The sequence below is a fragment of the Neolamprologus brichardi genome, chromosome 7, assembly GCF_056152115.1.
Source record: "Neolamprologus brichardi isolate AB-2024 chromosome 7, ASM5615211v1, whole genome shotgun sequence".
Classification (NCBI taxonomy): domain Eukaryota; kingdom Metazoa; phylum Chordata; class Actinopteri; order Cichliformes; family Cichlidae; genus Neolamprologus; species Neolamprologus brichardi.
The window spans coordinates 22958854-22985508 of NC_142110.1; the positions used below are offsets into that span (position 1 = coordinate 22958854).

Below are 26655 nucleotides of genomic sequence, written 5' to 3' on the forward strand. Positions count from 1 at the left end.
TCACTATTATTAAGATCTTTTTATAACCAGGTCTCATTGCTTTACAAGCTATGCAGTATGGAGTCTTTAACACTTTGCTACTTTTTAATATCTACAGTAAATTATATCTTAATGTTGAATCAGCAAGAATTTCAGTGAATCACAAAAATATAAAACACATTGCTGTGTTCTCAATTATATGGTAGCTGTGTGCATCCGAAATTCAATTTAGCACTAAAATTATGTTATGAGTGTAACTATCCTGTGCATACATAATACGTTATTTGCATATTAATGAGACAGATGGTCAGGAGGTTGATATTACAGTATCTTCTACACAACATCTTATTAGCACAAATAATTTGTCTGCAGTAGACAAAATATCACCTTATGCACCTTCATGGGATCTGTAATTTGTACATGGCAAATACTATAAAACAACAATATTATGCTTTTAATATCATAACTCAATCCACAATGGTACTGGGTAATGGGTAGTAAAGCAGAATTTGTTGCATTTAAATGGGAAACACTTAAAAAAAAAGGCTGAAAATATAACAGCAAGACATCACACACATATTTAACTTAGTGGATTTAATGAACAGAGCAGTTTCCAACTTCAGTGGTAACATTTACACCAATAACTTCAAAGTGCCTAATGGGAGAACAAGCACATAAACAGAGTCCTTCAAAGGCTGTAATGTGTGGTTGCTACATTTTATATGAAGGGTTTTTTCTTCTTCTTTCATTTTTCACCTCAGTTAAAAACAATTTGCTTGTAAGCAAATTAAAACACACAACCTTCTCATAAACATAACTTGAGGTCAAAATTTATCTGAAAAAAAAACAGTGAATTGCAATTACTTTAAAGAACAAGAACTACTCTAAAACAGTCAAACATAAAGATCATCATTTGATATCCAAGATAACTCCACTGCCTGCACATGTAGTCTGGACAGTTCCTCTGTGTAGTCAAAATATAAGAACACTAAGAAACAACCACATCCATTAAACAACGCAACAGGCCACTAGACAAGAAGAAAACATAATGGATTCATGCAGCTGATTCCTGTAAAGCTCAATCCTGCCTTTTGTCGGAGCTGGGCTCTTTGTCAGTCTGTTTCCCATTGTCATCTTCAACCAGAGGATAGGGACGCAGGTCTAGGGTCAGAATGCAGCTGAACATGCATTCATCAAACTGCCAAACACAAAAGAATAATGACTCTATTGCCTGGCATTGTAGGAATTTAAACTTCTTCACTAATTTTCATAATTAATGAAAGCTATGTTACATCTGAATAGACGCCCAGCAGAGCGTCTGCCTTGGAGAAAAACTCCTCCTTGAGAGAGATGATGATGATCTGCATGTTCTCCCTGGATTCCTCTCTGATGAAACTGGTCACCTGGAGACAGTGAATATTTGCACTTGATATATCGCCCACAAAAGTTTCCTTTCAGAATGCAGTAGGCAAAATGTATTTGGTAAATATACAAAAATAATATAATCTGAATAATAATACATGGTCCTCCTGCTGCAGTGCATCCCTTTCTATTAGAAGCCCCCAATCCAACACCAGCTTATGTCACTGCTTCTTACAACTAAGAATAAGTTATTAGCATAATTATGTCCCATCCACAGTGCAGGTCAAACAGTTCTGCATTAAGATGCTTCTGTGCCAAAACTGAATAGTCCTTTAAATCTAGTCTTCAGTCTGACAGGCTACTATTCAAAGAGTACCAGTAGTGTGTATCTGTGGGTCAAGTTCTGTACCCACAACCACAATCATGGAGAAGACTGCTGATTGACACTTTTTCCTGAGGTTGATCAATGGATATAATCAATGTATTAATAGTTTCCAGCCAACTCCAAATCACACCAAAACATGTAATATACACACTGGTCCACCGTGTTGATTTCACGTCTTGAAAGGCAAAGCGTGAAATAGACACGGTGGACTGGTGTGTCTGTTACACATTTTGCCGGGTTACTGGGTTGTCCCAGTGGTGGATATTAATAGTGAATGTTTATGCAGCTTGACTCTTACCTTTCCAATGTTAGTGTTGTCCAGGGCTGCATCCACCTCATCCAAGATTAAGAAAGGAGCAGGCCGGAAGCTGAGAGAAGGAAACAGAACAGACACAGTATACTAGGAACGTGGGTCAGGAATGTGGCATCACTTTGTGTCAGTCAACATAATCAAATACTGATCTCTAGGGCTGCTCAAAAACCATATTCACATTATTTTGGTCAATAGTAGTTTATTATTTAACATGATTATTCTGCAGCTTAACAAGCGACATACATTTATTAAAATAAAAAACAGGGTTGTTTTTTTTACCTTAAACTATAATTCATTGAAAAAAATACATTTAATATATGTAACACATTTTTCATGTATTCTACCATGGGGTGACTTCAGTGTTACCTGTGTATGGCGAATATGAAAGCAAGGGCTGCGATGGCTTTTTCTCCACCAGACAGGTTGTCCATGGACATGAAGCGTTTCCCTGGTGCTACACAGTTGTAGTTGATGCCACCCAAGTACGGCTCTTCTGGATTTTCTGCACTCAAAATGGCCTGGAGAACAAATCACAGACAGACTAAATTTTTAATGAGGTTTTATTATTTAAGGTAACAGCTTCTAAAATGCTCAAGTTAACGAAAATTATGTACAGTTTAGCTTGTGCTGGATCACATATATTCAACTATACTAAATGCCCTTCATGAGAAAATCAGAGCAGGAGAGAAACTTTAATATATGCCAGTACGGTGGCTTACAAAAGTATTCGGCCCTCTTGAACTTTCCCACATTTTGTCACATTACAGCCACAAACATGAATCAATTGTATTGGAATTCCACGTGAAAGACCAACACAAAGTGGTGTACACGTGAGAAGTGGAACAAAAATCATACATGATTCCAAACATTTTTTACAAATAAATAACTGAAAAGTGGGGTGTGTGAAATTATTCAGCCCCCTGAGTCAATACTTTGTAGAACCACCTTTTGCTGCAATTACAGCTGCCAGTCTTTTAGGGTATGTCTCTACCAGCTTTGCACATCTAGACACTGAAATCCTTGCCCATTCTTCTTTGCAAAACAGCTCCAGCTCAGTCAGATTAGATGGACAGCGTTTGTGAACAGCAGTTTTCAGATCTTGCCACAGATTCTCGATTGGATTTAGATCTGGACTTTGACTGGGCCATTCTAACACATGGATATGTTTTGTTTTAAACCTTTCCATTGTTGCGCTCGCTTTATGTTTAGGGTCGTTGTCCTGCTGGAAGGTGAAGCTCTGCCCCAGTCTCAAGTCTTTTGCAGACTCCAAGAGGTTTTCTTCCAAGATTGCCCTGTATTTGGCTCCATCCATCTTCCCATCAACTCTGACCAGCTTCCCTGTCCCTGCTGAAGAGAAGCACCCCCAGAGCACGATGCTGCCACCACCATATTTGACAGTGGGGGTGGTGTGTTCAGAGTGATGTGCAGTGTTAGTTTTCTGCCACACATAGCATTTTGCATTTTGGCCAAAAAGTTCCATTTTGGTCTCATCTGACCAGAGCACCTTCTTCCACATGTTTGCTGTGTCCCCCACATGGCTTGTGGCAAACTGAAAACTGGATTTCTTATGGTTTTCTGTTAACAATGGCTTTAGTTGTCTAATACGTCTAAAACGACTAATAGTTGTCCTATGGACAGATTCCTCCACCGAGCTGTAGATCTCTGCAGCTCGTCCAGAGTCACCATGGGCCTCTTGGCTGCATTTCTGATCAGCGCTCTCCTTGTTCGGCCTGTGAGTTTAGGTGGGCGGCCTTGTCTTGGTAGGTTTACAGTTGTGCCATACTCCTTCCATTTCTAAATGATTGCTTGAACAGTGCTCCGTGGGATGTTCAAGGCTTGGGAAATCTTTCTGTAGCCTAAGCCTGCTTTAAATTTCTCAATAACTTAATCCCTGACCTGTCTGGTGTCTAAATCCAATCGAGAATCTGTGGCAAGATCTGAAAACTGCTGTTCACAAACGCTGTCCATCTAATCTGACTGAGCTGGAGCTGTTTTGCAAAGAAGAATGGGCAAGGATTTCAGTCTCTAGATGTGCAAAGCTGGTAGAGACATACCCTAAAAGACTGGCAGCTGTAATTGCAGCAAAAGGTGGTTCTACAAAGTACTGACTCAGGGGGCTGAATAATTACGCACACCCCACTTTTCAGTTATTTATTTGTAAAAAATGTTTGGAATCATGTATGATTTTCGTTCCACTTCTCACGTGTACACCACTTTGTATTGGTCTTTCACGTGGAATTCCAATAAAATTGATTCATGTTTGTGGCTGTAATGTGACAAAATGTGGGAAAGTTCAAGGGGGCCGAATACTTTTGCAAGCCACTGTATATCTACTGTTTCCTGTATACAGTGTAATGTATAGTAAATCATCACTGAAGACTTTAATAAATATATACAAAATTCACTGTTTTTGTTCCGCATACGGAGAAGTAATTAAACACATTTTAGAAACATTACTTTGAAGGAGAAAAGAACAAGAAAAATTTAAAAATTGAAGAAAAAACATCAAAGTGAAGTTTGTCTGTCTCACCTGGGCGCTGTTGTTCCTGCAAATTCTTTTATAGACCTGATCGATTATGACAGACACGTGCTCAAAACACTGACTGAAGAGGTGCAGGCGCTGGGATCTGACTTGCTGAAACTCCTGATTACACTTCCTGGCTGCTTTAGTGCTGGCTTCAAAGGCTGAGTGAGAGAAAGAGGAAGCTTAATCATCAGTCCAGGTGCTTCACTTAACACACTATAACATGCAAAACGCACCCGTGGGAATAAATGAATTTCAACATGAAAAATCTGTCTGCTTAGACAGAAGCAGTCCTCTGTTCATTAATTAATCAAATAAACAGTTTGAATATCTTATGAAAACAATATAAACGTCAAGGAATGAACTCCACTAGACCCCTGAAGTTGTGCTGTTGTATCCGCCACCAAGATGTGACCAATTCAGCAATCTGAGTTACAGTAGCTCGTCTGTCAGGGTCATTCTGGTTCATCACTGTTCGTTCTTTTGATAAATGCTGACCACTACAGACGGGGAGGTTTGGAAATGCTCTGACCCAGTCGTCTGGCCCTCACAATTGCTAAACTCGCTCAAATCTTTACACTTGTCCATTTTCCCTGCTTGTAACACGGCAACTTTGAGGACAAAATGTTCACTGCTCCCATTAGATAATCAGTTTTATTCAGTTCACCTGTCAGTGGTCATAATGTTATGCCTGATGGGTTTATATTGCACCAGCTGTTTCAGTTTGAGGTGAAAAACTCAACAGATTCACACAAATACCTTCCTTCACTCCCTGTAACTTGTCCTTCACCTCCCTCATTTTCTCCAGTGCTTTCAGGTTAGGGGCAGTGGTGCGCTGCAGCACTGCCTCTATGGAGGAAACTGACTCCCTCAGGTTCTCCAGGGAGGCCTCTACTTCCTGCTCAGCCTGCAAATTCTGACCATACACAATGGGTGATACTTGCTGGTTCTATAACCAAAGAACACCAATAGAGAATAAGTATGCTGCCCTGTTTTTCACCTTGAGCTCTGTCTCCAACTCAGAGTAGTCAATGACTAGTCGTGCCTCTCTCTCATAGATGTCCATGGTGGCTGTAGTGCTTTCAGAATCTGTGTCCAGCTGCACAGACCGGACAAATCAATGATCATCTATACCAACACCACAGTACTTTAAACCTTTCTTTCAAATTATAATTTGGGCTGAATTTGATAAACAGTCCAGGACAGGAATGATCAGTCAAGTCAGAGTAGATACCAAACATCTCTGTGTCCTACCTGCACCTCGCTGATTTCATTCAGGCTCCCTGACAACAGGCTGATGGGCAGGTTCTTGATTTTGCAGGCCAGCAACAAGTTGTGTCTAGTCAAGCGCTTTTGCTCTATAGCCGTCTCTGTTGTCATCACCTCTCGCTGAAGCTTCGCCAAATCCCTATTTGGCGAAATAAAGAGAAATGAAGTCAGAGAACAGAGTCCATGACAAAACATGATACACAAGTCAAGTTTTGACATGGACTTATATGGTAACTCATGGCATTAGGTTGCTTAGGAAGAAGGGAACGTTTTGGGAGTGATGGTGGAGAGAAAACAGCCAATTATAACACATTATTGTTACTGGAAACAAAGCTCAAAGAAACTAATTTCATGTATATTACTGATGGAAAAAATTACTTAAATGCATCAAAAACAGAATTTTTTTTTAAATAACAGAAATAAAGGCATATCAGTAACTGTAGTGGGTTAGATACAACATTTCTGCTACCTAACAAGGAGGAAACCTCACAGTGACACAACAATCAATACAATCAGCAGTGGTGCAAATGGTGACAGTAATAACTGCACAAAATCTCAAAAACAGTGGCACTAGAAGCATTGCAGAGATGTTACCTGTTCATCTGTTGAAGGACTTGAGTTTTTTGATCCAGCTCAGCCTTGGCAGCAGCCACCTCACTTTTCTTAGCTAAAAGCTTGTTCTTGTGCTCAAGTAGCTTATTCTGACCTTCCTCAACCACTGCCAACAACTTCTGCTCTTCCTGGAAGGGAACACGAGTGCTTGGTTGAAAAATCTGCAAAAATCAAACTTAAGATCCACAAAGGCAACAGCCAGAAGTAACCAGCACTGTTGCCTCATAGCCAGAAGGTCCTGATATCAAGTCCACCATCACCCCGGGGCCAATCTGTGTGGAGTTTGCATGTTCTCCCCGTGTTTGCGTGAGTTCTCTCCGGGTACTCTGGCTTCATCCCACAATCCAAAGACATGTAATTAGTGGGGTTAGGTTAATTGGTAACTCTGAATGTTGAGTGTGTAGGGTTGTCTGTTTGTATGTGTTAGCCCTGTGGCAGACTGGCGACCTTTTCAGGGTGTACCCTGCCTCTCGCCCTAAGACAGCTGGGATACACCCCCCCCCAGGATAAGAAGGGGAGAATGGGATGGATGGAAAATATATTGCTATGAATGTTTGTCATTTGCTTTATAACAACATAAAAAACTGAGACTTACCTTTCTCTGCTCAGTCATAAATTTCTCTTCCTTACTGATGGTATCCTCCAGTTTTTGGACCTTCTTTCTCTGTTGCTCAAGCTGTTTTTGCTCATATTCAATGCATGTATTTAAGCGGGCATGTTGACTCTCAAACTCCAGCCTGAGTTGTTTATCATAAAAACCCATTAAAGATCTGGCTTTTAAAGTTCATCATGTGACACAGAAAATACTGGTGTGTGACTGAAGTACCGTTTCTTATCAAGCTCTGTCTGCTGTTTCAAGCGCTCCTGCTCAAACTGTCTGATGCTGTCCACTCCGATCTCAGCGCAGAAGTCAGAAAACACCAAGTTTTCCATCTAAATACAGAGAATAGAGAGAATCCATACAACATCCAATATGTGCAAGTGTAACCAGCCACGAGACAAACACTGTATTTGGAAACCCACCATTCTAGCAGACTGTTAATAAAGTTACTCACTGAGCACTTCAAATTCCATTTTGCTTTTGTAAAAGTCTGAGTCAATTTACAGTGTTAAGAATTAAATGGGCCAACATTCATGAAGCCAGCACAAAACACTGCAAAAGTTATAAGTTCTGTCAATTGTTAGGATTTACTGATACTAAAATACTAAAAAACTGAAAATTCAGAGACAAAGAAATTTCTCCAACACTGAATTCACTTGCAACAGAAGTTCAACGGCAAACATTTCAATCTAAGTCATGATATGTTGAGAGCAGCACCTGGTCAAGCTTGTCTCTGATCTCCTTAATCTTTGCCTCTTTTGTCTTCACACTCTCCATCTGAATCTGAATCTGAGAGTCCAGGTTTGCCAAATCACTCTCCAGACAAGAAATGTCCTGAAAACATATGACAGAGTAAATACCAAGAAACTGTAAGCTCAGTTGATTTCAACACCTGTGTGAAAAACACTTTTGCGCCCTATTAAGTCTCTAAACTTAGAATGATTGTGGCATTCCAGAACATTTTATATCAGAGTTGTGTGGCTCATACCGCTTGGCATTTAGGGATATTTTTCTTCCGAAGGTTTTCCAAGTCATTTTTGGAGTATTTGAGGCGGGTTTGAGCACCCTGAGCCTGTGCAACGATCTGTTTCAGGTCCAGCTCTTTTCTCTTCAGCCTCATCAAATCCTGTTACATAACCAAAACACAACTTGAATCCTGTACATAAAATACAGTGTGTATAAACCAAAAAACAACAAAAAATACAACAATTTACTATATTTCTAAATTCCTTTACTTTGCACTAACACATGCTCACAGATTTCAAACAGATAGTGAGAGGAATGCCTACTTGTTAAGCTGGTACTTTAGTATATTTATCAGTTCTCCTGGTTGTAATAGAATAGAATAATCCTTTATTCTAATCCTTTTATTCCCCCACAAGAGGAAATTTGGTTGTATCAGCAACCAAATTTAATATCCCAGTGACTACTGAAATTATCATCTATCTTTAAATATTTAATTGCTCTGTTCTCTGGTTTTCATGTCCCAGTCCTAAAACATCTCTGCATGCTTGAAAAACGTCTGCAAAGGATATCAGAGTAGAGTATTATTGCTGTGTTCACAGCTCCTCCAGCTAGCGTTCCCTCAATTAACATTGAGACATCCTTCAAATAATGGACTGAGATGTCAAAGGGAAGAGGACAAAGGAAGAGGAGAGGAGGCAGAAAACTGAGAATAAGGAGAGCACTTAGTGTGACTCACGCGTAACTCAGTGGTCAGCTGGGTCTTGCGCTCCTTCAGCTGCAACATGTCCTTCTCTTCCCAGCAGCGAGCTTTAGTTCGCAGGTTGCTGGAGCCTCCGGAGATTACGCCTGACTTTTCAAACATTGTCCCTTCAAGAGACACTGTCTAGAGTAGACGTGACAGATTACATTTTTTTATGGTTCTCTCTCAAATTAGTGGATCTCAAAAGAGGAAAGTTTACCTTAAAGCGTTCCTGTCCATCAAAGGCCATACTCCTGGCTTCTTTGACTGTTTCACACACAAGAGTGTTACCACAGACAAACTGCACCACTTTCCTCAGCTGGGTAGCAACTGTGGTAGCAATAACCTGCACAACATCCACCACCATCTTGGCACCAGGCATCTCCCTCAGTCGCTCGTTCAGTGGACTCAGCTGTGCACACAGAAGTGATGGTTAGGTCTACTTGAACGACACCATTATTTCTCAAGGCCTTTTATAAGGTTTTCCATTTTTAACAAACCCAAAAAGTCAAGCTATGATTTAGAAAGCACAGCGTAACTTTTCCCTTACAATCAAGTTGTCGATGGGAAGAAACGTCTCGCGTCCCCTCCGCTCCTCCTTGATGAAAGTGATACAGTCGCGGGCTACTTTTTCTGATGCTACGACGATTGCATTCATGTAGCGGCCAAACACCTTAGTGACAGCCAGCTGGTACTTCTTATGGATAGGGCTGCACAGGTCGGACAGACGGCCATACTGAAACAGCACGTGTCAAAAATTAGTTAAGAAAATTGTACAGGCAGTGCTAGTGTTAAGAAAAACGAGGTATGTTAGGTGTTATGTCCCGAACCACAATTTTGGGGAATTGCTGCAACCTCACTATTTACTGCTTCTTACCACAGTTTCCGGGTAGAGTCTGCGGAGCTTTTCTAGCAGCTCTTTGTGCTGCAGCTGCCTTTTGTTCTCCTGTTTGTCCAAACAGGCATTCCCCAACTCCTCCATCACCTGATTCAGCTCCTGGTTCACCTCCTTAGTACGCTGGTGGCCCCGCTGCAGCTCTGCACTAAGGCTCTCCTCCTGCTGCTGGTACTCCTCAAGGGATGACCTGAGGCATACAGTGCTTTCAAAACAACATATATATCTATCGAACAACTATACAACATATATTAACACCTTGTTGAGAGTGAAAAAAAAGAACAAAAACAGCATAATTTCCTTTTAGCGTTTAGTGGTTGAGCTAAACACAACATACTTGCAGGTCTTGGTGTACTCCTCTAGCTTCTCTGCTCTGCATGTCAAATCTTCCAGCTGTGTTTGGTTGTACTTGATAGCGTTCTGTGATGTGAAACAGAGGTAAGATTAGACTGAACAGCTATTTTATTGATTTAAATATATCAATGCTACAAAAAGAACTGTATCATAGAAAGTACCTCAATCTCCTTCTTTCTGCGCTCGTCAAAGGCTATCTTTACCCAGTCTGCTTTCACCTCCCAGTGAAGCTTCTCTGCCTGCTGGCTGAGGACACCCCCCTGCTTCAAGGCAAGCTCCTTCAGCTCTTTGTATCGCTCTGACTGTAGCATAAAAAATAATAATAATCACAACAGAGTCCCTATATAACTATAACTTTTAAATGTAACTTCACCAGCCGGGCCCACATCCTCATTTTAGGTTTGACAGCATTTTTAGTAGATAAGGGCAGAAGACTTGAACATGAATTGAGGCTGCCGTTTGGGGAAGTGAGTCACCGCCAAAGGACACTGGCGGTGGCTCTCGGGCTGGGCAGATCCCCCTGTACTAATGAGAAGTGAAAGAATTGAAAAAGGGAGGGTGGGGCATGAAAACGAGAACAACAGCTTGTAGAGCCGGGGGGTCATATATAGATAGAGAAGCGGAAGGGGCATGCTGGGAGGTATAGTCCCGCTCCTAAAATTCAGATAATTTATCTCCAGTTATCATTGTTTCTTTTAAGGCATAGTGTAGTGAAAAGTACCTGACACTTCAAACAAAAATGAGCAGGAATGAAATCTAACAGACCTGATCCATGTCTAGCTCAATGTCTCTTCCACGGGCAGCTCCCTGTTCCTGGACCTGCTTCTCATAGTTCCTCCAGGACCTCTTAAGTTGAGAAATCTCCTGCTGATGCTCTTCTAGCTCCTGCTCTTTGATTGAAAACATCCTCTGACTCTTCTTCAGGGCATCACGGAGATCGTCAGCCTTCTTTACGTGATGAGACGTGTTCACTTTCGCTTTTATGTATTGGGACTGAGACTGGGACAGGATTTGCTCCTGTGTGCTGTGTGAAAGAATGAAATGTTTCCAGTTTACTAATTTAATAACAGATTTTTAATTATATCTGATTTGATTTGGATTAAAAAGGTGTCACCAGTGGCTTTCCTGTAAATGAAAACAAAATTAGTGAAATGAAAATATAATGCATCCATTTATAGACCTTCAAATTTGAAGCCATATACAAAAACTAACACACCAGATCTCTTTGTCAATGTGTTGCTGCTCTCTTGCGAGCCGTCCGTGTTCTTTCTTTTGAGTTTTGACTGTCTGCTCCCCAATCAGCAGTTTACTGTTCATTGCAGCTGCAGCCTCCTGTCTCTTCTTCAGGGTGTCACTAAGAGCACTGATGCCCTGCTCATTATGGTAGAGCTCAGCGAGGCTCAGCTGCAGGTGGCTTTGGTGAAGTTCATCCAACAGTGCCTGGTATTTCTGTGCCTGGAAATATGAGCAAAGATGAATAACGGCAACTCACTGTGAGGAGGAACCGCATTCTGACGCAAAGACCCGCGGAACATCACTAACCCTCTCATATATCGGATCGAAAAAACTGTTTATTGGCAACTATTCTCAGAAACATGGAGGTCAACCATACCTGACTGTATTCATGGGGCCAGAGCAGGCTGGGTAAGGTTAAATGTGGATTTGGTAAGACTGTAGGGCCGTTCGATATAACGATATATATCGGTTGTTTGTTTCGTGGTGTCGCAAAATAAACTGTTTACAGCAACATTTTTTCGTCATTTTGATGGTCACTGTAGAATTTCTTAAACTTCTATCTTTCTCTTATATATAATATAACCACACTACGGAAGGACAAGCGACTGTTTTTACGTGTTGTCGTTGTTTATTTTCCACATAAACCTTTCACAATAAAGCTGAAGATCCTTTTGAGATTTTTCAAAATAAATTGAATCACGTGAAATAGTATGTAGAGTGTTTACAGACGAGAAGCTAAAAAGAACCGTCAGGTGCTAAAAAAAATAAACCTTAGAACAGGCTTTTCCCCGCAGCACGCCGTGAAATAAGTACTCACAAAGAAAGTTGCGGCCGTTTCAACTTATTTAACACTCGACTCCAGGTACACAACGCCCAGCTGAAAACACTTCACGCAAGTCAAGTTGAACAAGATTCACAGAATTTACAGAAAATGTAAAATTTTTGTGATATATATTGTTGTCGGGACGATAAATGTCTTATATCGGGATATGAGATTTTGGTCATATCACACAGCACTACAAGACTGTAATTAAAATTGGGAGTGATGACACACTGCATCAATCCAAGGTCAGTAAAATTAGTCGGTGTGTAATTTTGCTAAATCATTGCCATAATCTGTAGTTTTCTCTAGTGACATCTTGAGGTGTATGCTCTCCTTATAACTGCCTTCTGAGTGGTGTCTAAATATGAGCTTCATGGATAATTGGAGAAATTTTGGGTAAAACCTGCTCATGTTAAATGGAGTGGTTCAGCAATTAGCTTTACTCCTCATTACAATGTTGGCTTGGTAATGGTGACCATGAAGATGTTTCCAAAGCAAATGAATTCACACAGGTAATACCAGGAAAAACGTGAATTTGCAAGGATGTGAACACCCCATTAGATTTCACAAGTTTAGACTGGGAGAGGAAAACTGTTCTTCAACATCATTTGTGACTTTTGGGGTGTTTGTGTTTTTTAAAGTAAAATAAGAATGCACATTTAAGCCCCTTATTCAAGAAGCAGCAATAGTGACATTATAATCTACCTGCTATCAGGCACACTTATGCCATTTGTAGGCGCATGTATCTAGAGACTCCACATTTGAGGATTTAGAAGCATGACAGAATAGAGAAAAATAATTTCTTGGTATGCTACCTCTATTTTTTCCTGAGACACCTGTTTCCTCTCGACAGTAGCAGATTTCTTCTTGTTAAAGTGAAACTGAGTGTCTTCTTTGGCCTTCAGCAGGGCCTCTTTCTTCTTGTTGTACTCTGCAGCGTATTCTTTGGACTGACTGATCGATTCCAGCATCTTGGTTCTCTCCTTTGGGTCCTTCAAAGCTATGGACTCCACTGCCCCCTGGTGAGAAGCAAGAGGAGTACAATCTTTGTAAGACATCTCTTACCAACAGTGCCAATTAAAAAAAACACTCTCACATTTAGTTATTTATTAACCCTTAGATGCATAACTGGGTCAAAAATGGCCTGGTGAGCTTGTTTTCATGCAATGTCTACACATATCTACACATTCAGCATTCAGATAAGGATTCATTCCTTGTCTGAGTGTCACTGTGGATGAACAGCTTGTGCCATTCAGGGTTAGGTTCAAATTTCTACAGTACATGCCAAACAAGCCCATTAAGTATAGCCTAATGATCTTCTGGGTTTATGATGCATGCATCCCCTGTGCAATACTTGGAATGGTTTACAAACAGGGGAAGAAGGTAAGAAGAATCTGAGGGGAAAACATTGTCCAGCACTTGTGCAGTAAATTGAGAAATACAAGAGACAACATCACCACAGATAACCGTTTCTCCAGTGTGCCTCTTCCACAGTGTCTGCTGCAGACACTATTGTGGGGACTCTACAATAGAACGAGGCAGACATCCTTCCTAGGATGAAGGTTTCCGAGTCCAGGGAGGTTTACAGCACAGAGTTTTCACTCAAACCTTTGCATGGTCAGCTACATCACCAAGAAAGGAATGGCTGTATGGCTATGACTCCTCAGCATGATGCATCACAACACAATGGTGGATGAAAATACCAGAAAGAGGAAAAACATAATTTATCACATTCTACAACAAGCCCAAAGGAGGTGTAGATACCAGTGCCTACACCTTTTTCATGGCTCAGCACTCTGAATTCAAGAACGGCATCACCACAGCATGGCAGGCCTTCCTCACTGAGCTCTCAAAGGAGCTTGTTACACCACATATGAGAAGTCACCTGGAAAGTTGCCCCCAACTGCAAACCCTGATCACTGAAGCAATGGGAAGGTGTGGGTGACGAAAGCCACAACTGAGCCACAGAAAAAAAGCAGACCCACTTATGGAAGAGTGTAGGGTCCAGTCTCTCATGCATCTAAGGATTAATGCAAGGGTTAATGTGACAGTTTACTGTTAGCAATCTTCTATGTTTGAGTAAGTATTTTTAGCGTGTTATATTTGACTGGTTATGTGTTAATTAACTTCTTACTGTTTGTAAATCACTGACCCTAATCCCTGCACCACAAAATATGCCATTATATGGTAAATACAAACACTTTTGGACATATTTTTCAGTTTGTTCTACAATACTGCAGTTACCACAGCTATAATGTGAAAACTGACAAAAGAACACTACAGCAAACAAATCTGGCAAAGTTAATTTTTTTCATGTTGACTTTCAGTAAACCAGTGAAGTGCAAGCCTCTGGCACTTTACCTGGAACACCAGACAGTTTTGAGCTTTAGTCAAAATGCCAATCTTCTCAAGCTCCTCCACATACTTGGCAAAAGTGACACGTAGGCCATTAATGTGATACTCAGAGGAGTCCCCTGAAAAATACAACAGATATCAAATGAAAATGACTGGATTAAAAACTGTATCCTGAGGTAAAACATGAATCAGCCTTGGGTGCCAAAAAACCCGATTACTTCTAAAAACAAAACAAAACACTTAACCTCCATAAATCACACAAAGAAAATTATCAACAGCCACAAATACAATTTTTTTTAGGAAAAACTCAAATCATTCCTGTCTTAATGGTTCTTTAAGTTACATGTAAGAATAAAGTATAAATAATTATAAAATCATATCCAAATTATTGCTCATTATACCAAATGATGAAAAATGTAACCACTGTGAATCACAACTAAAGGAACACTTGGGATAATAAGTATTAGGTAAGATCACCAATCATGCTATGCTGGTGCATAATAGTTATAACTGTGTACTTTGTGTATGCGTATTATCTGATCATTGCCAGTACATAATAATAAAGGTGGTTGCTGCTTTATTAGCATTGTCCATATAAATCTGGCTTCTTTATGAGTCAGCACCCAGCTGTCAGTTTACATTATCTTTTTTTCTTAGATGATTCTCTTATCCTAGACAAATATTGAATGTTATTAATGTGGTAAATGTAAATGTATATTAAAGGACCATCATTATATATGAAAACATGCATAAACAAATATACACATTATTCGCTATTTTAATTTAAGTTTTACAGTTGTTATTTTTGGCCTTGCATATGCTACCCCCAGTAAGAAAAAACTTGGCAGAGTCCACTGACTTGTAATGATCCTACAAAAGACTGTCTCTTCCTCTTCATCACTGCAGTACCTCATGGCCACCCTGGCAGTGTTGGAGACGGGCCTACCAACGTGAGCTCCATGGATCAGGTCTTTCAAGTGCTTGACTCGGAGAGAAGAAACCCGCTCCCCCATGACAAAGCTTAGGGCATCCATCACATTAGATTTACCTAGTATGATTTAAAATCATTGACATAAAGTTTTCAATATGAATTTATTTTAAATAACCCAGCTCTGGTAGGACGACCATACAGCTAGCGTGACTTTTTAGGCAAAGTCTGTTAACATAACAGGCGGGATTTAGAGGTTGTTCAACTATTTTTCGTATTCCTTACATGAAAAATATAATTTCTAAGTAGATGATTTAGTCCTAAGAACTACATCATACTCTTTACTTAGCAAACCAAAAAGAAAGAAAGATATACTCCGCAGGCTAGCCGCTAGCTTAACAATTATTTACCATTAGCTAGCTAGCTAGAACACTTCACCAATAAAAACTTTACTTACCTGAGCCATTTGTGCCAATTATGCAATTAAATTGCAAGAATGGCCCAATAATTTGTTTTCCTCTCCATGACTTAAAGTTTTCAATATCTAGTTGTTTTAAATAACCCATCTTTGTAAGTGAACTCTGAAGCTTGTCTGAGGCAAGGCCCTCTAATGTGGCAGACAGGACGTGGAGAGGCGGGAAACTACTGTCTGCGTTTCCTCACATTAAAAATATAATTTCTAGTTTCTAGTTTTAAACTGAGTCAGCCTCTGATCTATTGTTGTTTTTTTGTTTGTTTGTTTTTTTCATTTTGTTTCACATGTACTTATATATTCTTTATTATTACAAAGGGCCACTAAAAGTATGAAAAAAATAAGAGGCAGGTGGAGTGGGGGGAAATTCAGAAGATTTTCTACATTAAAATGCAAAATTTATGAGGGAAAACTATCAAATGTATAAGGAAAAAATGACAAATCTTCAAGATGAAAGTGGCAAATTTATAAGAAAAAAGTAAGAAATTTGAAGTAAGGAAAGTTACAAATTTTAGAGTAAAAAATGGCAAGATTTACTAGAAATTTTACAAGACATTTCTAAGAAAATCCTCTCTGGAAAACCACCCAAGCACTTAACACTATAATCCCTATACCATAAGGCTTCAGTTTATCATTTATTGTGGTCCATGTGCCAAACAGCTAAAGATTAATTTTATAATCTGTCAGTTGTTTCTTGCTGTACCAAAAATCCCATTTGAATAGCACAAAGGTGTAACCAGCGATGTCCTTGCATCTGTTCACACTGTAGTCGTTTTTGATACACAAAAGCCATCACCTCATTCAAATTAGTGGGTTATTTTCTTATGAATAGACTGTATGTTTGTAACAGTGTGATGATTTTTAGCTAAAATCACAAGGGTTTCTTTGTTGCTAAATCCAGTTGAAAAGCATAATCTAGTTAAGTCATCTAATGTTGGTACAGTGTAGAGCAAACCCAGTGTGCAAAGAGATTAGGTTTTCCTGACCAGAAAAACGGTATTTTTGGAATTATTCCTGACAAATTTACAATTTTTATTATAAATTTGTCACTTTTTTCTCTGAATTCTATACCCTCACGCACTGTCCCTTGTTTTTAAGGCCTACCTTCAGTGGCCTTAATTTAACCACCACATAATCTCCATGAACGTGTATTATGAAGAAACCAATTCACTAGCTAGTGAGTGATATAAAACTTTGTGGGAAAGGTTTGGCCTCAGCTTGGTATGGAGGCCATTTGTTCCATAAAGATATCGTAAATATATGCATGCTATAAAGCTGCTGAAACAACAGCTAGGTGTAGTGTCTAAATCATATTTAACTTCATTTAAGCCCACAAGGCTCATTAATCTAAGAAAAACAGCTCAGTGTAACATCTGCAGCTTAATAAATCAAAGCAGGGAGCAGACCTGATTTGCATCCATTCTGGTTTTGTCATGATCCTGAGTCGTGACCCAGTGTTTTGAGTTTATTGTTATTATTTTCTAGTTTATTCTGATTTTGTATTAATTCTTTAGGTTTGGTTCTCGTGTCTTATTATCCCCACCTGTGTCTTCCCTCTGTGCTCTGTTCGTGACCCCGAGTTTTGTGTTGTAAAACAGTCTGTGAGTTTCCTGTTTTACTTTGTAGGTCTGTGTCTCGTCTTGTGCATTAGGTTCAGCTGTGCTCCCCTCCTGTGTGTCATTCCCTCATTACCTTGTGTGTATTTATAGTGAGTCTGCCTGTGTTCCTGGTCATGTCGTTTGTGTTTCTCCGTGTAAGTCAGTGTTACTCCGCATCTCTCTGCCCAGCCTTCTTCGTGTCATCTCTGTGTATTCCCCGCTGCCCTTATGTTTTCAGATTTGTCTGTTAGTTTTTCCCAGTTTAGGTTTATGTTCAGTTCTGCCCTCACCTTGCTTTATTGTTCACTGTAAATAAAACCTCACTCGCATCTCCACCGCCGTCTGCATCTTGGGTCCTCATTCATTCCACCACACGACTGCTGCCCCTGTGAACGGTACTCATGGCCATTGATCAGTGGTCTTTGATCATTGGTTGTTGATCAATGGTCATGAGAATTTGCATAATTAAGATTAAGGAACTTACCTCCCAGCCCATTGTTCCTTCAGTGGGCTGGTTTCAGTCATTATGCAAATGTACTGTTTATAAGAGGAAACCTGCAGTCAGCTGAGACTGAAGAGGTCACTTGGATGAGTGACGAAAAGTTTCTCCCACAAAACACTACGTCCAGATGAACAGAATCAACTTTTGGAGGTTTACTTACCTGGATGATTGAGCATGCATCAAGACATATTATACTGTACTTTAACTGCACATATGAGATTATTTCCTACAGGACTGCTGTTACGGATATGAGTCATGTTAGACAAGATCCCAAAATCTCATTTTACCAAAATCCTGCTTCTGCTACATTAGCTTTATTTACCTGCAGTGGAAACACCAGTTTTGGTCAAAGCCATGGTATTGATAGGATCTTGAAACACTGTGTGCACAACTTTCATGTTACTTCCAGGTAAGTGAGACATCCTCCTTATTTCTTAGCAACAGCAAAACCCTGAGAAACTACAAAACCCTTCATGCTGGTGATGCTATCGTCAACCAAATCCTGTGTTCATTTATTTAGATAGTTCTCTATTTGTGGTCAGTTTGTGTATGTTTACTGTATGTGTGTGTTCACTTATACAGTAGTTTATTTATAATGCATTCACATAGTTTCCCGTTGGGCACGAGTGCAGTTTTTAACAATAAAAGCTTCAATACCGATATGATGCCCAGAGATGTATGAGCATAGACTCTGCTACAGCAGTCAGTTGGTGTCTGCTCTATGCATGACATATTTGACTGATCTGGATAGAGTCCTTGCTAACTTCAAGCTGGTGTTCCACAAAATCAAATTGCAGCATTATTTGAAATGAGATCTAGTCTAGACTGTTCTGACTGTGTGTGGTTCTTCCACATGCTACCTGATTGTTAAATGAATAAATCGCTAAATTGTAAAAATATCCTCAAAATTCAATCAGTCAGTTCAATAATTGCCAACAAACAAGAGTCAAAAGGAGAATAATCTGTCCGGTTTATTCTGCAGGAGATGTTGTTAAAAGTCTGTTCTATAGCTCCAGCTGATGACAGGACCTGAAGGATCTGCTGCTAATGTTTTAGTACCACATACCTTTAGTCCATTGTAAGGAACCTATATAGGCTTGTATCTCATTTTATATGGGTTCTTTAAATAAATATACTAAACTTAATGAAATATTCATTAAATGTAACTTATATTTCGAGTCATGAACAAAGAGCATTCTTTAAATATATGTCCAAGAGTCTATACTGAACAGTGGTTCCTCTAAAGGCTTTTCAAGGATTCTTGATGGATATTCTGATTTCTGATTGTTTTAAGCCATCTTTTCCACAACTACCCTCAGATTTGCTATAGAAGCCTGTTCAAAAAAGGCCTTACGATGATCTGAGTTACTAAATGGTTTAGTTAAATAGGAGCAAATCACAGTAGTGGCATAATATCTAAAATAAAATAGCTCAAATTTTATTCTGTGAAACTGAAATGGATTAAAAAAAATACTATCTTAGCATTTTATGTAAAAAATGTCAATGTTAAAGACTGAGTGAATGCTTAATTTCTCTACTTTTGCTAAACCCAGCCAGTAAATCAAAGTAAGGTCAGATATAAATAACTGATCGTAACTGCCTCATTTCCCCTCACACAATTAATCTTTGCACTCCCAAATTACTCTTGTGTAAAACTATTTCACTCAAAAGAAGGACTACGAGGTCTGCTGAAAGACAGATAAAACGGGTATGTTGGGTTTTTATTGGTCTCACAATGATAAAGTTGAGGAAGCTTTAAATTCAAAGCTGAGTCAGCCAATTTTTAAGTTTCTCCTCTACCTGTGGTTATACAGTCCTCAATAAGGATGGTCACGGACATACTCCATGATATGCTTCAAGGCCAGCCATGTCTCTGAGGCAGTGGGGATGATCTGATCAGCTGGCAGGATAAAACCGTAGCGGCCAGTGTCCCTCAGCTCGAAGGCAAAGGAGTATTTGATTCCCGAATTGTAGGACCAGTCAATGCTACCCCCGCTGGCTTGATCTGAGCACGAAAAAATATAAAAGATGTATTACTAGCAAGACTACAAGAACTCTTATTAATACAGCTAGTCATAACAATAGCTATATCACTTTTAGTTTTGATTTGGGTTGTTTATTAAGCTATAAAACATAAAATGGAAATTAAAAAAACAGAGGCACAATAAATAAAGAAAGAAATAAAAAAAATAAAATGATTGCAGCTCCTGGTTTCATTTATCCATCTGTAACTTTAGTATTGAAGTCACTGTGTACTGGTCTGGTTAAATGAGAGGAAAGATTTACTTACAGATGATATTGCAGATGCTTCCAACCTTGTAGGCGGTGCCATAGAGAGACGTCAGTTTCTGCGCTGCTGCTCTGCCAACAGAATGCTGCAGAGAAGCAAAGTGAACAGCACTGTAGCGAAGAAGCCGTATCAACTCCTCTCCCTTTATTGGCATTGCCCTTAAAGCCAACTTTTCTCACTTGGTTGCTGCTTACAAACAGAAGGACTGAAGAGCTGCTCACAGCCAGAGCTGTGTACCTAACACCATAGTGAACTAAACGTGGAGGTGAAAACGTCTCACTTGCCCATCAGCTAATTTTATTTTTTTGAGACTTTGGAAACTTTGACCATGCTCCATTGTAACAGTTTTTGAAACGATCAGAGAAACAGATGATGGGAACTGAATCCTTGCAGACTATTTGGAGGGAGAAAATCACCCAATGTCCAATTACAAGAATACAGGCCACAAATCAATGCTGATGTAGGGGTGGCTGTGGCTCAAAAGGTAAAGCAAGCCATCTACTATTTGGAAGGTTTTTGGTTTGATCCACGACTACTCCACCCTGCATGCCCAATGTGGGCCGTGGGTAAGATACTAACCCAAGTTGCTCTCTGAATCTTCCATTGGAGTGTCAAAGTTTGTATAGAAAATACTTGATTGATCAGGTAGAGTAGAAAAGTGTTGTGTAACAAACAGTCCATTTACAGAGAATACACATGATAGTGTAAAATCAGGGGACTTTATCATCAGTCGAAAGTGACTCTCCTGTTTATGCTTCAAAGTCATGTTACAGTAACCCTTTTTTTATTTTCAGCTTCCACTCTGCTGTATAAGCTAATCTCTCATTTTTATTCAGTGACACACACACACTTTTCCACAAGTGTGTAGTCAGCAGGTCAGCATGGCTATAACACTATGACCTAAGTGCTTACAAAGACTGATCATAGTATGATTACATGTTTGAGCATGTGCTTGTCACAAGCGATCACGCATATGCTGAATATAGCAGGAAAGGAACACAATGACAGCATGTATGAATAACTGCAGGATTATGGGTCCATTAGGCATTTTTCTCAGACTTCATTTGCAGTGCTGTATGAATATGAAGCAGAGTATTGCTGAAAAAGAGCATACCTGGCTGAGTTAAGGCAGACAATTTGTCATGTTTAGTAGTGATGAGTTTATAATTCACCTACCCCAAAGCTAATTATTCACATTCACAGCTATAAAACTTTAATTAGGTGGAAAATTGCAATCCCCAGCTGAATGATATCAACAGTCAAAAAGCAGCCTACAGGAAGACCTCAGATCAGGTTATCAGACCAGAATCCTTTGTCTTTTTGACAATATGCATAATTCACAGATGACATTTACTTACCTCTCGCGCGTATAAGATTACTCTTGAAAACATTGTTTAAGCAATGGCAAACATTTCGAGCTTGCTCTGTTTTCTGCTTTCTTACCAGCTCGGCCTGATGGTTTGCGCTGCTACAGACATAGCCGTAGGGGTACATGAGCAGCTGGGAGTAGGAGTGGACAGAAATGAAGGCCTTGAAGTTGCCGTGGCTCCGGATCAGGTTCACCACGTTCTTCACCTCGATCTCAGAGTTAGCCGAGGGGCCGTGGTAGGAATCGGAGCAGGGGTAGCTACTGGCACCGGGGCCTGGACATATCGCAGAGAGATCATCATAGAGCAAACGCTCACAAATGACAGACATATGTCAGACGTTTTTTGTAACATCTCATTAGAATGTAAGAGGGCTTAAGGAATTTCACTGACATGTTACAAGCAGACATTTGTCAGTGAGTCATTAGGTATTCCAGAGCAATCCGGTTCATTCAACTACAACAATTCTAAAGTCTAAAGTGACTACAAGTCTAAATCCTTAACACACGTACCAGCAGTTAACAGTAGTAGTAGTAAATGATGCTATTCAGATTCTTTTTGGTAACAAGTAAAAAGAATGTGATTATTTACCCGGCAGGTAATTGACAAAATCATGAGATGCATTCAGTTTTTATAATACTGACCACCAAAGCCTGCGTCCCAGTTCCGGTTTGGATCGGCTCCACGGCACGCATAGCCAGGGTTCACAGAGCGGGTCTTGCGCCACATCCGATCCTGTGTTTCACAAAACGTCATTCGGTGTGAATCATCATTTCTTTTTCTCTCTCAGATGATATTGATGGAAAACAAACGCAGTTCTACTTGTTTCTGCATGACTAACAACTTGCTCTTCTTTCGAGTATCTACTCTATATATGCGACACATAAATAACATTATCTGAGGAGTGCCAGTGACGTACATTGGTGTGGGAGAAAACATAGCCATCAGGGTTGGCAACGATCAGCATGTAAATATCCATGGTGTTCAGGAGGGAAGTGAGGGAGGCGTCGGTACCGTAATCCGTGGCAATCTAAGCAAGGATGAAAGGTTTGGTAGAAATGTAGAAAAAAAAGACACGCTTTCACATATTACATATTTAAGATGAAGCTTTATAAATAAGGTCAACAAGGTCTGCGAGAACAGAGAAGAAGGAACTGATTAAAATAAGAAAATGATAGGAAGAAAAGTGAGGCCCTGTGCACTCAGACAATAACACGTGCTTTTTTAATATAAACATCCAGTAATATACAGTAAAGGAAAAAACTTAATAAGTACAGAAACTAAAGCACAAAGTTCTAGCAAAAAATAAGTAAATTATGATCATTTAAATTCAGTTTACTCAGTTTAATTGACATCTTGTACCTTGTTGGCGGTCCACACTCCAGTAGCCTGAGTAACCCATTCTCTGGCGTGGATACCAGTGTCAATCCAGATAGCAGGGCGATTGTAACCACCAGTGCTGAACTAAACACAACCACAGATTCAGACATGCTTTTACATTTTGCTTCTAAAGGTGCAGTCAATCATGATTAACACATGTAGATGTATGCACAAAATAAAGCGTATTCTCTCTTTACCCCACTGTGTGAGTGACTTGATGATATTTGATACCTGATTATTTTTATTAGACAGTTAATCTTAGCTATATTTGTCCACATTTTTATAGAGCTCAAAAGTGCAGTGCTGCTGCATTCTGTGAGGCATAACCAGGGTATCTTACCTTGAGCACATACATGGGCCTGTTCTCATAGGACACCCCAATATGCTGCTTGGTGATCAGGTTAGGGTAATCGGCCACCAGAGTGTCCATCCAGCTGTAAATCTGCACAGAGGCAGTTCTGACATTAAATCACACATAGGTACACACAAAGTTGACTGGATCCAGTCATGTTTTTTTTTCTCTAGAGCAACATACTGTATTGAGATCATGATAAGCTCCAAAGTTTAAGCTCCTGGTGCTGCGTTCCTTCATCCGGTTCTCCTCCATCTCAGCTTTCTCTTTGTCAAGAAGTTCCTGCAGGTGACAGGCAGGAGATTAAAAATTCACTCTCTGTGCCATTTAGTCTCCCAGTGGAAATCAACTCTATGTTAATACACAACTGTGTTTTGAGGATGACAGACCTGGACATTTTCAATCATGACGGTGAAGGGAATGTTGTGAAAAGAAAGGTGCTCCTTCACAGGGATCAGACTGAAGCGGGGCACTCGGATGTCCACAGGGAGCTCAGTGGAGACTGGGTCAAGCCAGAAGTCCACCTGTAAACAGATGCGCAATGAGATATCACACATGGGAATGAAGAAACATGCTGCGGGGAAGTCCTGTAAATGTTGCATCTAGCATATTCCATAATAAACTAAATAATTTAGAAGAATTCAACTTAAAATTTTTCTCCAGACAGAGTGTGGTGCTGTAGGATCTATCATCTGTAGTTGCTTCAATCTTAAAGGAACAACAAAATATCTTATTTAATTAATAAATAAGGGCAAGGTTAATGTCTGGGAATTTAATGCATTAAAAGGTGAAGTCCAAAATGACTGCGGGGCCAGAGACGAGCACCTAACTTTCTGTGTTAACCTTCGACCCAGCTGAACTTGATTTGCCTTTTGCGCTGCTAGAAAATTGATGAGAAATCACTTGGCACAAGCTGCCGAGAAAACACGAACATCAATTTCTGTGTTGTTTACCAAAGCTGTGCGTGTGTGTTTGCGTGTGCATACCTCCCACTCCTGCGCCGTCTCCAACGCCTGCAGGAGATGGATCTGTTCCTCTGACTTCACATTGACCCGGATAACCTGATCTCTGCACATCATTATGTTAAGTTTGTAGTTAAAACTTTTAAATGTTGAAATGTGAGCTCAGCAGAAGAGAAGAACTTTATTTATTGGTTACTGATATAACAAGCAACTACTCGTGCAGCACAGGTACAGACTGTCACTATATTCCTTAATGAGACTGTAGCAGAGACTTAAGCTTCCTCTTAGCATAAGCTGTGGATTGTGCTATCATTTGAATAACAGTTACAAATACAAGAACAGTGCAAGACTGCATAGCTGAAAATCTTCTCCACATAACCCCCCAATTAATACCCTGGATTTAGAGGGATATCTGGTTTTAAAAAGGTTTGTAGTTTGTTTTTTGAGAGGATAAAAGACATGACACAAAAGTTTAATGTAAATAGGTATTGGTTTCTTTGTTAGCAATTCTGCTATAACCTGCAGAGTTAATGAACAGAAAAATACTTGACATTTGCAGCCAAACGGAGGATTCCTCTCTTGTACTGGTTCTTTTATTTAGAAGAAGGTGCAGTTCAAAAAATGCTTTCACCTTAACCACAATTAATGGTTATTCAGATTCTTGTTGTCGAACTGTGCACTGTTGTTATCGCTGTGCAAAAGGTTAATAAGAAGTTCCTGCCAAAGCAAAAGGGGACCGAACCCTAAAATGTTATTCTGTGATTCTATTTTAGTCACTTTAAACTCATAGTAGGAGTACTAAAGAATGACCACATGAATTATTAATAAGTAAATCATGTTAAGTGTGCACTTTAAACTTACCCAGTGAAGCCCTTCTCAGCTTTGGCCGCAGCCACAAGCACCAGCAGCAACCAGAGGCCTTTCATCTCACCTGTATAGTTCTGGACTGTTCAGAGGAAGCAAGTGAAGCACCTGCTCCTCTGCTCTCCTAATATCCTGTGGATGCAGGTGGGCTGTTCTCATGCGTGTGAGTTAGGTCACTCTACTGATAATGACACAGCTCTACTGGAAAAACAACTATTTTGAGCAAAGAACATGCTGAGTAAGCACTGATCAGTCTTTTCAGTTCTCAGGAGCAGATAGTGGAAATTTCCACGGATACAGTATGTTAGTGGCTTTGGTGATTTAGTCTGTTCTCATTATACACTCTAGTTATCGTATGCAGAGTGTCACTTGGAAAGCAGCCCACAGATTAAGGCACATTAACTGTCATTATCTGAATATCACTGTTCTGGATCATAGAGGTTAGTCATGAATAATAAGCCTTTATACACACAGACTGACTGAATGAAAAATGGTTCAGATTGTGTGACAGATGATGTCTTTCTGTTTTTTTGGCCTAAAACGACGTATGCATGTTGCTAATTGCTGTTAGCAGGTTAGATGTTAAAGTTTCAGTCAAAAAGTAATCCTTCATTGTTACACTGTACTTTTATTTCTTGTAGGTTTTTGAAAGGTAAATACACCAAAAACAGATCCAAACTAATTTTAGTGATTTGCCATATTTCCCAGTTTATTGTAATGGAAATGTCTTTATTTTATGTATTGATCAAAGTAATATTACTTTGTCACTTAGTTATATATACATATAGAATAGCATCACAACTGAAGTTATGCTTATCACACTTCCACAGCGAGGCCATTGTGAGTAGGCCAGAGACATCCAGGCGCCATTTGTGCAGAGGGGCTGGATTGACAGCGTGGGGCCCTCCTGCTCTTCTCTGGAAGCAGGGAGGCAAGGGCTAAGTTGCCTCCCAGTCGTATTTCTCTTTTGGAAGGGAAGGTTTCACAGACATGAAGATGTAAACACCTGATCCATGTTTACTTTTGGTCCCAAAGGCAGGACCCATAGAGCTCAACACAGCCAAGCTTTCTTTGGCTTAACTGGCTTAAAAAACCCTGAAACTCCAGTTATCACAATTTTTATGAACTTTTCCGTTTCCTTTCTTCTTTAGGTTCTTTGTGGGCTCACAAGAAAATGGGTGTCTCGTGACTCTTCTTTCACATGAAGTGATCCCTGTGAGTGCCCACATGATCAGAAGATGGGAAAATAGTGATAAAAAATAAAAAATGATAAAGAATATAACAGTAAAATCAAACACTGCAAATAAGACAAGATACCTTTTTACACCAGAAAACCGAAACCAGTCATACCTTTAAAGCCGGTCGGAGCAGGCATTTTTTTAAATCCCTGTAGAACCGCAACCACGTAAGCTAGCGCAATAATTTTTTTTGCATATGAAACCGTTGTACTTACATTTTATGCCATCAGCTTGTCCTAAGTCACGGTTTATATTCCAGAAACAGGCTTTGCCGATCTGATCAGAAGTG

The 26655-nt window shown here is 39.8% G+C and overlaps 2 protein-coding genes across 2 annotated transcripts; both read right to left on the reverse strand.

Annotated features, from left to right (window-relative positions):
* Positions 1–554: 554 nt before the first annotated feature.
* Positions 555–15989, reverse strand: smc1b (structural maintenance of chromosomes 1B). The gene is made up of 25 exons (XM_006782351.2): positions 15799–15989; positions 15273–15461; positions 14420–14532; positions 12874–13077; positions 11216–11454; positions 10765–11023; positions 10161–10301; positions 9983–10065; positions 9628–9835; positions 9301–9486; positions 8971–9162; positions 8748–8894; positions 8034–8171; positions 7763–7879; positions 7271–7377; positions 7040–7181; positions 6427–6572; positions 5818–5971; positions 5564–5662; positions 5323–5479; positions 4570–4724; positions 2406–2557; positions 2025–2094; positions 1272–1382; positions 555–1177 (listed from the first exon to the last, which is right to left on the reverse strand). Exons 1-25 carry the CDS (start codon positions 15905–15907, stop codon positions 1058–1060), a joined length of 3738 nt encoding a protein of 1245 aa, XP_006782414.2. The 5' UTR covers positions 15908–15989; the 3' UTR covers positions 555–1057.
* Positions 15990–19599: 3610 nt separating this feature from the next.
* cpa4 (carboxypeptidase A4) lies at positions 19600–25235 on the reverse strand. Its single transcript, XM_006782350.3, has 11 exons — positions 25126–25235; positions 24289–24370; positions 23692–23826; positions 23486–23584; positions 23291–23392; positions 22933–23034; positions 22490–22600; positions 22215–22305; positions 21647–21846; positions 20204–20288; positions 19600–19918 (listed from the first exon to the last, which is right to left on the reverse strand). The coding sequence occupies exons 1-11, from the start codon at positions 25188–25190 to the stop codon at positions 19731–19733; spliced, it is 1260 nt and encodes a 419-aa protein (XP_006782413.1). The 5' UTR covers positions 25191–25235; the 3' UTR covers positions 19600–19730.
* Positions 25236–26655: the final 1420 nt, after the last annotated feature.

Excerpts from the sequence above, each read along its gene's own strand:
- smc1b (XM_006782351.2), bottom strand. The coding sequence starts at position 15,907 with ATGGGTTATTTAAAACAACTAGATATTGAAAACTTTAAGTCATGGAGA. Across the intron at positions 10,066-10,160 it reads GCAGAAAGAAGGAGATTGAG|AACGCTATCAAGTACAACCA; the intron begins GTACTTTCTATG and ends TTCACATCACAG. Across the intron at positions 6,573-7,039 it reads TTATGACTGAGCAGAGAAAG|GAAGAGCAGAAGTTGTTGGC; the intron begins GTAAGTCTCAGT and ends GTTCCCTTCCAG.
- cpa4 (XM_006782350.3), bottom strand. The coding sequence starts at position 25,190 with ATGAAAGGCCTCTGGTTGCTGCTGGTGCTTGTGGCTGCGGCCAAAGCT. Across the intron at positions 23,585-23,691 it reads TCATGATTGAAAATGTCCAG|GAACTTCTTGACAAAGAGAA; the intron begins GTCTGTCATCCT and ends TGTCACCTGCAG. Across the intron at positions 22,601-22,932 it reads GAGTGTGGACCGCCAACAAG|ATTGCCACGGATTACGGTAC; the intron begins GTACAAGATGTC and ends ATCCTTGCTTAG.